Source organism: Acanthaster planci, linkage group LG05 (assembly GCF_054643075.1).
Source record: "Acanthaster planci isolate LZ-2023a linkage group LG05, COTS_SCS, whole genome shotgun sequence".
Taxonomy (NCBI): domain Eukaryota; kingdom Metazoa; phylum Echinodermata; class Asteroidea; order Valvatida; family Acanthasteridae; genus Acanthaster; species Acanthaster planci.
The window spans coordinates 12,386,226-12,397,281 of record NC_141781.1 but is presented as its reverse complement, the minus strand read 5'-3'; the positions used below and the strand labels follow the sequence as shown (position 1 = coordinate 12,397,281).

General features: G+C 42.4%; 1 protein-coding gene across 1 annotated transcript; it reads left to right on the top strand.

Moving 5' to 3' along the window:
* Window positions 1-1,073: 1,073 nt before the first annotated feature.
* LOC110981852 (uncharacterized) lies at window positions 1,074-6,100 on the top strand. The gene has a single exon (XM_022239832.2). It carries the CDS (start codon window positions 2,312-2,314, stop codon window positions 3,269-3,271), a length of 960 nt encoding a protein of 319 aa, XP_022095524.1. The 5' UTR covers window positions 1,074-2,311; the 3' UTR covers window positions 3,272-6,100.
* Window positions 6,101-11,056: the final 4,956 nt, after the last annotated feature.

Below are 11,056 nucleotides of genomic sequence, written 5' to 3'. Positions count from 1 at the left end.
GAGAACACGTACCGCCTCAGGCAAGAATCTGTTTTTCATTGTTTCGTCCTGGTGAGAAAACATTTGGTTAATTGATCGTCAGTGGTGATTATGAGGCGCGGACATCCGGGAGTTTAGCAAAATGGCGGGTATAATAGCAACAACACCGCGCCAATGGAAACAGCTGCAACGAACGCGCGCGTGTGCACTGTAATCCGACCCTCTGAATGGCTGGTACACGCATACGTCGCCATGTTCACTATTTTCATTGGTTACTATCCGCCATTTTGCGAGAGTCCCAGATGTCCGCGCCGCCCCACGTTGCAAATGGTACTGAGCCGAGTGCTAACCATGATGTACATGTACTTTCCATACATAGCCCGCAACTGTTTTGTCAGGACTGCTCTTTTATGAGTATCCAAGTTAAGTCAGGATTGATGGACCCCTCCACGCACCTATACTTAGCGGTTTTTCTGGGGGGGGGCAAGGAAGGGTAACTTGCTTATCACTGATTTTTTAATGGTATTTTCTTACAGAGGCGTCAATAAGTACGCAAAAAGAAACAAGAACAAAATATGTTTACAGCGATTTATGGTTAAAATGTTTGGACTGAATATCAGAACAGCAAAGCTTTCGACTTCCACCCCACTCACCCAACACCAATAGCTGAATACACTGCTACCCATACTGGGCAGATAGAGAGACAGAAAAAAAAGGAAAAAGAAAAACCGTAAACCTTTTCCATTAAATCAGGAACTGAATTGCAGTAAGTAGTCATTGTGACAAACCGCATCAGCTAATTCGAGAAAGCCGTTATCGTTGAAAGAAACAAACCCTACGCCTCAATGTTAGCTTGATGCATTTGCAGATCCAGCATTAACAACATGAAGCGGTTCGCCCGGCATTCACGAACGGGGCGTAAGTAAGAAAATCGAGGTGACATCCAAGCACACGAGCGGGGCATTATTTTCTGATAACAGTTAACAGCAACAGAAAAATAGTGATACCAGAAATGCTGTGTTGTATTAAAAGCGAAACAAACAAACAAACAAACAAACAAACAACCCAACAAACAACCCAACACCCCCAACAAACAAACAAACAAACACACAGAAAACAGCCAACAAAATTATGCGCGCTATTATTATATCAACAAATTATGCGGTAGCTTTTCCTCCAAATCAACTTGAAAAGTGCCTAAATTTTGATTTCAGCCCAGGGGAGGTGAAATGTACAGTGTTAGTCCCGCGGTGGGCATATAACTCTGAGTCATGAGTTGAAGTGCGCCTGATTTGCTCCGAGATCGGGCTCCCGCCGCCAGTAGCTTTACGTGTTTTAAACAAGAGTTTGCCTCATCTCAAAAGGCAGATCAGTTCATTTTAAACTCATTTTCAAAAAATATTCTACGCTTACTGGATTACCACCGTATATAGCAACCCACTCTCTGGAGATAGCAACATAGTAATGAATGCATACCAACACTGTAACACAAAAAAGGAATTCCCACAGTCAGAATTACCACTGAAATATATGCTATAAAATAATAAAAAGAAGAGAAACTATTTCCAGCTAAATGAGTGCATATTTATCACAAAAGTCAAGTGAATTATCTTCGCATATGATGACTGTCTATCCCTCCAAAATAGATTCCATTACCTTCAAAGTCGGTGATGACGCACACCTGTATTTGGCTATCATTCCTACATGTGTGGTATATACATGCATGCTGGCTCGAAATGAACCAATAAACCAAAAGTCCAGGTTAAAAAGTAGCTACCCAAATTCGGCGTCGAATTCACAGGAATTTTGTGATTGGCAATTGTCCTAATGCGTCGCTGAAAAACCCTGACACCAAGTCTCGCTGGTATGAAGCTGGTTGATGGATGTCTGGCCGGTCCGCAGTCTTTAATCGATAGGTAAGTGTTCTTTTCTCGGACAATGGGGCAAAGGCAGGCCGGTCATGATGAGAGGGTTGGGCACGGCACTTTGGTAGTCTCTGCAACAAAAGCAGACCAAACAAACGCCTTACACTGTGTCCAGGGCCAGCCTTTCTAAGGAGGAGGAAAGCTTAGAGGGCCAGGGAGTAATTTATCACCTTGCTCATCAATATTCATGGCATCTTCACTCTTATCACCCACTTGACAGCGGCTTGACAGACACGGCAGACGATCTGATCAGTTTGTTTTAAAACCTGAGAAAAATCGAAGTCATCAAATCAGTCCACACATCGTGAGTGATGAGTCTCGTCATCAACTCGCACGTGTGAATTCCTTCAACTTCTCTAAAGAGCAAAGATCGCCGATTGGATTTAAAATTTTTTTACAAAATTAAAATGACTGCCGAATTTACTGCTGATGTTGATGACAGCGATGACGCAGTCAGGAAAAGGATCGCAAACGGAGAAATGAAAACTGATTACAGTGCTTCTTTGCGGAGAGCTGCGAACTCTTCATCTCCTGAAACCCTGGGTGACGGGGAAGGTGACCCGGGAGAGGTACCGTACCGGGACCGGTACGGAAGTACGGGCAGCAGTGGCTCGCTCAACCCACACAAACGGCGATTTGCTGACGTGAAACCTCCCTACTCCTACATTGCTCTGATCACGATGTCGATCCAGAACTCCAAAGATGGGATGGTGACGTTAAACGACATCTATTCCTTCATTATGGACAAATTCCCCTACTTCAGAGACAATCAGCAGCGTTGGCAGAACTCCATTCGCCACAACCTGTCCCTGAACGATTGCTTTATTAAGATCCCTCGGGCACCGGGTCGTCCTGGGAAGGGAAACTACTGGGCACTCCATCCAGACTGCGGGGACATGTTCAGCAATGGTAGCTTTCTGCGACGAGCTAAACGCTTCAAAGTGAGCAAACGGAGGAACGAGCCGGCACAGATACAACACGTCAATTCCTACGGACACTTCAGCTTGTATGCGCCCAGCTATCCATCCACGGCTTACCACAGGGATCGGGCGCTGAATTCTTATCCATCCCACTATCAATCCAGCCTTCAACAATCGAGACAGTACCCGTCTTCCTACGAATCTTTCACGGATTCTCCATGGGCCACAACGGCTCCACCCACCCAGCCCTACTGCGGGGCCGCCCCCTGCTACCCGTCCACGGCGATTGCACCCAGCACCGGCTACCTGTCCGTCGGGGGAATGTCGGCCGTGCAGACGGCGCATCACGCCGCGGCGTCTTTACCCACCTACCCTGCCATACAGCAAAGTTATGGGTCGAGTTCATGTTGTCAGATGGGCCGAAGAATTCCACAACACTCTTTGTAATTATCACACTTGCTTTTGTAAGACATCGTAAAACTGTTCAGAATATAAACATCTAAAAACAGAAAAAGAACCCAACTATACGTTCAACAGGCATTGTTCTTGTTCCTATAAAATGTTGCTATGCTAAATTACATCGGCTGAAAATATAATGCGTAATAACTTATACCTATTAGAACGCAGTTTGTCTCATCAGAGAATTTCTGCTTCCGTATGTCCACAGTTTGTGGAGTGTAGTTTGCCCAATAAAGATATTTTCCCGCTTTAGATTCTATGAAACTCCACTTGTTGTTACAATTGATAGTCAAGTCCGTTAAACTTGCCAAGAATGAACAGTTCAAAGATTCCTTCCTTGCTCTCCAATCTATAAGCTTCACAACGAAGTTACGAAAGTCCTGGGGCCGGCTGACTTTACAGTGAAACAAGCGGTGGTAACTTTGTGCAAGCAAGTTTTAAATGTACATGTACAACATCCAAAAGTGTGGGCTATTTTTGTTCCAATTAATCTGTTGTCTTTAACTAAACTTCTCCACTGAGGGACTAAGTTAATTGCGTTACTCGCACACAGATATATTGTATTCAGTGGCATATCCAGCGGTAGGAGCAGATGGACAAATTGCCCCCCCCCCCCGTATTTTTTTTAATTGATTGAAAGCACCTGCATTTCAGAACGGTATTACTGCCTTTTTGGGGACGAGGACTCTTTCACAAATGGTAAATATTGGGCAATCGGTTTCGAAAAAATCCACCCCGACCTGTACGCCACTGACGAATCGCGCAAATTTCTGAAACGCTGTGTTCTGTCGTTCTTTACTGCAGTGCCGTCACCAAAATGCAAAAATTTAAATGTCGCCCGTGTGTGGGTTTCATTTCAACGAAATGTTTCTTTATCATGTTCGGTTTAATAGAAACAATAATAAATTTCGAAGCAGTTCAGGAATCAGCTACTATCTCAAATGGGCAACGAGCTTCTTATTTTCGTATCCAGTTGCTTCTGTACTGAATTGCTCTGAACTGAAATATTTCCCGTTAAAAGTTGAAAGTTCTCTGTGACAATCATAAGTGACATCACCATTTACGAAGTCTCACCAGAACGATCGTCTCTTCTCTACACAGGCCACCCATAGTCTGATGAAATTGCATTAGTTTGTTAAACGTTTTGACAGTAACGTAGTTAGTTTGGTATAAACTGATTTCAACCATTTTGAGGTAATTGTGTCATTTATATCTAAAGTGTCTTTACTGTACATATTTTTAAAACCTGTACATATATCTGATGGCATGATGGCCAGAAAGCAACCAACTCTTATAACTAACATTCCTCATTTTTTACTAACAGAAAAAAAAATACTCAAGACTGTTAAATTCTGTGCTAAATATTAAAGTGCATAGGTAGTCCCGACACTCTTGTTCATCTAAGTTAACACACTAAATAACTAAGAACTCACTTCATAGCAAAAAACAGGTACTTAGTACAGTAAACGAACAAAGGTAATGGACTAGAGTTACAAAAGAAAATAATTTTACAAAAAAGCCCCTAAATCATTCAAACCACGGCTTTTCATTTGTATAAAGAGTCAAAATAAATTTATTACGAACGATATCTTGATGGAAATTTTTTGTCTGTTTATTTATTGAAATTCGCTTTATCACCGGGGTCACGATGTTTAGAAGGTAGACGAGCAACAGACACCAGGAAAGACTAAAAATGTGACAGTTTTGTGTAGTGTGTGTTACTTACTGCTCTAGGTAATTGCTATGGCAAACGCCGAACAACGAAATTTCAAATTACGAGAAATTGATACCGTTTTTATTAAAAATCGTTTTATTCCATACTTTGTACACTTTTGGAACCCCCAAAAGATAGCACTTGATTGTAATTTTCATGGTCTACGCTTAAAGATTCATTTAAGTTTAAAACAAAACCAAGTACATGAATGGGAATATTTTGTTTTGCATCTCGTTTTGCCAACAAAAGCAATAGCCATCTTTCGAGACCTTTAAACCGAATGTTCTTTGCAGTGTTGTAGCCCGGTATTTTTTTCCGAGTTCACTTAACAAAAATGACTTGGCTAGTAGGAAACGTAGCCAGAGAACATGGGCATTGAATTGTACATTCACAAAGATATGATAACAAAATAAAATTCATCCCATCACTTAGCACTAAAAATAAGTTTTTACAATGAAAATATTCGAAAGGTACTCGACCATGTACTATTTTCGAGTTTCTTCTCGAAACCTTTTATGTTTTGGTTAATAACTCAGACTCTAAAGACCATCATTCATCAAGCTCTATGCAGCTGAGCCATGCACACCAACCAATCAGTTAACATGTCCTTTACGCGTTTACTGTCCAATGCCCATGTTGTCTAGCATTGTTCCCTCCTGATCATTTCAATATTTAGCCTGAGCTTGTGTACTCGAAAAGTGCGTTATTGCAATACTGGCTCTTGGGTATTTTGTACTCAATAGAAATTCCTCTTGATTCTCCACCAGAGAGATTAATAACGAGGCCTTTAGAAGAGCGAAAACTAACTTGAATTTAGTGATTATCACATTCAAACATGCTGGTCTGATGAAGATTGTCTCATAACCTTCATGGTTCTCGATAAAGGCAAGTGTTCAAATGTTGATGTTGACATGTGGGTTCTCTCCTATTGTTTGTTGTTGGCCCCTCTTGACCCACAAAGATAAAACGTTGTCTATCACATAACTTCGGTGGCAGGGGATATGAAAATTAATCCAGTGCCTGCTAGGTTCGGTAGAAACTTTATAAAGAAAAGGGAAAAGAATGAAGAAAAAGTCCCTTTCTTTTCTGAAAACCATTATAATTCGTGCAATTTTGCTATTAAGTTTGTTGTTTATTTAAAAACAGTAAAGACACTTTTAGGAAGAAATGATGATGGACTTCATCTCCATTATTTAGCGACTTCAGCAATTGTACACACCCAAGTCTCACTTAAAGTTCAGTATTGTCCACATAGAGCCTTTAGATGTGTTTTGTTTGGCTGAATAAAAACTGACCTGTGCTTTACTTCTTGCACCAACTCGGCAATTGTGCCTGCTTAACTTGAAAAGATACAGGGCCTGGCGAATTCAGTCCTGTCACCTTTGATGGATCGGTGCGTTCAGGGCATTTTTAATCGAGTGTTTGACGTAACATAAAAACCTATTCCTCGCTCCCACCTGCAGGCTTTATATGATTAATGCCGCCCGTATCACTTCCTGCCGGGTATATATTTCTAAGGCGCAAGAAACAGATCCTTGTATTCTTTATTTTTCAATCATTCTGGGAATTCAAACAAGCAAGACCTCCGAGTTATTTGAGCCGGACACAATTCTAAAGTCTACCCCAAATAAATTGCATCGCACCATCATAAAATTAGGATCGTCCTGATAGCGGATTAAATCCATATCTTTGGCCACACTATAGGAAAATAACATTTGCTGATGGACGACTGGACTTTTGATGTAGGTAAAAAGAATGAAAGCCTGTTTAAATAGGAAAGTTAACAGAATTCAGTGTCATGGGGCGACACTGGTGGCCAGTGAGTAACGCAATGCGACTCTCACCACTGTGGCCCGACTTCGATTGCCTTGCCGGCCGTTTTGTGAGAAGACGGTTTTCAAAGATTTCTGTGCCAAAGAGTTTTCAGGTTTTCCTCCCTCGCGAACTTTTCAACTGCGTTATCTAGAAACTGGATAGGGTTTGATAAGATCGACGAAAAAAACAGATGACTACTGTTTCGCCACTAATTTTCCTTTTCTTATGGGGGCGGTGAGATTTTTGTTTGAGTTCTCCCCGTTTCTGCCGATGAGAGCTGTGTAATGGGCGGACACTTACAAAAGCTTACTTGTGATATTTGGCCTTTGTTTTCAGTGATCACAACGACACACAACACGATCTGCACAAGCACTTTAACCCATCAGCGACCACAAGACACTGGCCGCGCTTACCTTTAACACAACAGCTGAGCGAAATCCGCTTCCACCAACAGTGGCCAAGAAGCCCTACCCGTGTCGGGCCAGTGTCCGACGTGCTGCTGGAAAGCAGCCCTCAATGTCGCGCAACGAAAATACGAAACCATAGAATTAAATGGTCCTAGCAAAATACACTGGTTGACAGATGATAGAATGCATCAGTAACAACAAAACAGGTTTCTTTTCGTTTTTTTTCATGTTGAACAATTCCGATACCGCTGTTCTTCCGCTGTTCTTCTTCGTGAACCAATGCGAGACTAGCTTGGAATTGGAATTACAAACTGCAAGCAGTTCGTGGAAATGGAGGGCTTCTCTGTTTTCAGTCATTCAAATCTGTGGGAAGTCAATACGAAATCGAGAATTATTGTAGAATTCGAATTGGTGATGGCTGATTAGACTAGAAATGTGTCAAAGCGAGCATACTTTACTGAGCATGGGCAAACCGAGTGTTCAACTGCGTGTTGAACACAAAAAAGGCAAGCCAAAAGTGACACCATCAAAATCTGTTTACGAAACACCAAACACGGTACCAAAACAACAAAACTTCCTCCTCTTCTCAGTGTATTTCAAAAGAATTTAGAAATAAATCTAAATGTGTGGAGGGAAATTGATAGAACTGGATAAATACCTTCCGAGATCGAGTTAATCTATAGAATTGAGTTAGTGTTGCTGTGTACAAAATGGAGGTTAAGTTTGTTTTCTGAAGTTGCTTTGCATGTTCGTATAGCGATGCTTGATTAATATTAGAGCCCAGAAAAGGCTCTCTGGAAAAGTGCTTTATTCTTCTAACAACCCAATATCACAGATACAGTAATTAGAACGAAGCTAAAAAAATTGCGTTGTTACTTTGTCGAAGATGCGTCTGAAAGCGTGCGTGCGATAAAAAGCATGCTTTATCCCGAAGCTATCTCCTGAAATGTTGTTATGCTTCTTTGCAAAATAGGGAACCGCGGAATGGAGCAGTTTTCAAATTGGAAAGAAAACTGTTTTGCGAAGCTGCGGGCGACCAAACATCCTTTTTTGCTGTCCTTTCAATTGAATTCCGATCGCTGTACAAATACATTAAAGTAACCATTGTCGATCCCATTAGTTTATTTAATATCCTGGGGCTCTGCATCCTGCTAACATTGTCCCTAACAATTGTCTTTAAATGTATACGCCCCGTCTTGCCAGGCCGCCACTCCTCCGAGAGCAAGTGGACAAAAATTTGGCTTGAGAACAAAAAAAATGAATATCGCCGGTAGGTGCAAAATGTTTGCAGGAAAGAATGACATTTTTGCTTGTTTCTGTTTCTTGAAAGACCGAGAGAAAAACAAGTCAATCAGGACGTCGTTGAGCTACTCAGTCTCAGCTGCAAGGGGAAGGCAAGAAGTCAGCAAACAACCCGAGGGGCGTTTGGATGGATACATTTAACGATGGTGTATCGGGCCGGCGAGTCTGCTGGTTGTCTATTCAACATCTCCGCGTGTGCGCACATCACCAGTGTCACTGGGGAGGGTATACCGGTATCTGCCCCCCGTGGTGTCATTTTTGAAATTTGGACGTTGCGTAAACCCCCGGGGAGGCGCTCAGTGGGGATACTTTTTCCGGGGGAGGACAAGGGAAAACAAAAAGACAGGAAATTATACGACGTGGAAGGACTGTGAATGGTGGTCCAGACTAACTTGATGAGCAGGGGTAGGATAATGGGAGGTTTAACTAACCGCAGTCGGGAAATAATGAATGGTGGTCTGCCCGCTGCTTAAAATGACCGAAATTTGTAAACAAGACAAATTGAAGCATTGTCGGCGCGTAGGTAATTGCAATTGCGAAGGGAAGATAAATTGGTGGAATCTTCCCACCTCTTTGGTTGGAGGGGGTGGAGAGTAGACAGAACCTAACTTTACTGGTAGGGACAAAAAATGTGCAATGAAAAACATGTAGGCCTATGACACGAATTTTAGAGCACACTTTGAGACGCATAGGACCTGGGAAGTGTGTGGTTTAATATCTCTTTGCTTGGTAGACTTTGGCTAGTAGGTCAGGTGTTGTTAAATCTGGTTGGAATGAGACTTCAGAAGTTCCAGAACAAGACTTCAAACATTCGATCAAAACATGAACCCTTAACACATTGTTATCAGTAAATTTTGGCAACATTGATATTCCCGTATTCAGTGTGCAAAAAAGCATGCTTTGCGTTGAGTCTTAGAAGTCAATCGACGCCTCTCTAGTTAGCGCGATCCTCGCTGGCAAAAACGACATGGGCGCGGTGTGAATCAGGTAAGTGGCTTGTTTTACGTGACTTGACTTGCCCTGAACCCCCTCAACTGACATAAACATGTTTGGTAACCAAGACAGAAAACGTGCATTTATTTATGGCACACGGTAAAACCCAGCAGCTCTATCTGATTGCAACCTATCCGTTTCCGCTGGGAATTCAGAGTTGTTAACGGCGTAGGTCCAGGCTGCCCGCGGCGCGGCCAACATGTTGACTTTACCCAAGGATGGACGGCAGCCCACAGCCGCAATTGCCAAAATACGGCACCATTCAAGAGGCCAACAATGATCAACATCCCTTGATTTTGCTATTCATTGGCAGGTACAAAGAAAGATGAAGTGGACATTTGGAGAATCCGATCAATATTGACTAAAGAGAGATACATGTGCAAGCAGGGTGGGCTGTTCCGCCAAGTTCTCCTGCACCCACTCCACCCAAGAGCAACACATAGCGATCATGGGCTTGTTGAAAGCAAGTTACACAAACACACAGCCGGAAACGTATTTCATCTTAATGCACAAAACCCTTGTCAACTTTAATTGTTCAGTTTCACTAGATCCATATTCTGTTACTACAGATTGGCTACGAAATTAGTGCAATGCTTGTTTTGCATATTGAAAAGGGCAGCGAATCTGAGGAAGACGTGCGGAGTTGCAAGTTCCCACTTGTCTCAGTATCAGTGTTTGAAAGACAATCCTGGATTTTAAAAACCTCAACGTTCCTATTTTTTTCTCAAATTGCCTAAAGACGCGGGAAAAAGCACCGTAGACTCCAAAAATTACTGTGGGTATGCCCCGATCCCCAAAGACCCCTCAAAGATTACCTAATTTGCCAACTCTTCGTATCCGTGACTAAAGTTTGGAGAAATATCAACCATGGTTGGTGCCACATTTTGCTGCACTATTTTGTCGGTGGCATGTTCGGTGTCCTTTCTCTGTGGTTTAAGTCGATGATTGACAAAAGTACGACTATGGCGCTGAAAGAGCAGACCGAAAAGCACAGGGCAGGCAAACGCACCCTTCCAATCCCTATGCTTTTCTTAAAGGTAGATACACCCTCGACTTTTCGGGTCGGTTGGTGAGACAAAACAACAACAACAATAATTACAACAACAACAACAGCAACAACAACGACAACAAAGATAGCTCAGTTTCTCTCGTGGATTACTGTCATAACGTATAAGTCTAATATTGGGTTCTTCTGATTACTTAGGCATTTCTTTTCAATCAAATCTCAGGGTTTTCACAGATGAAACTGGGTAGTGCTGTACAGAACTTTATTGGCTCCCTATAAACACAATCACCGTATGTAGGGCTTCGTGTGAGGGCCACGGAAAAGGAAGTTCTAAGGGCATGTTTTACTCTTCTGCCCTAAGTCGTCTTTCTTATTTTGCTGCTCTTAGGAAACATCGCATTTGCTGCGAACATTTACTTAAGTGGCCTTTTGTTCGAATGTCCGAAGATGTAGAAAAGCAGGCCTAGCAAGGCGAGCAAAAACCTCTCCGCGGGCGCTATCCGATCAATAGTCGCATCACGAGAGAGTAACAGTTT

Bases quoted from the DNA above. Each gene is read 5' to 3' on its own strand.
- LOC110981852 (XM_022239832.2), top strand. From the start codon at position 2,312: ATGACTGCCGAATTTACTGCTGATGTTGATGACAGCGATGACGCAGTC.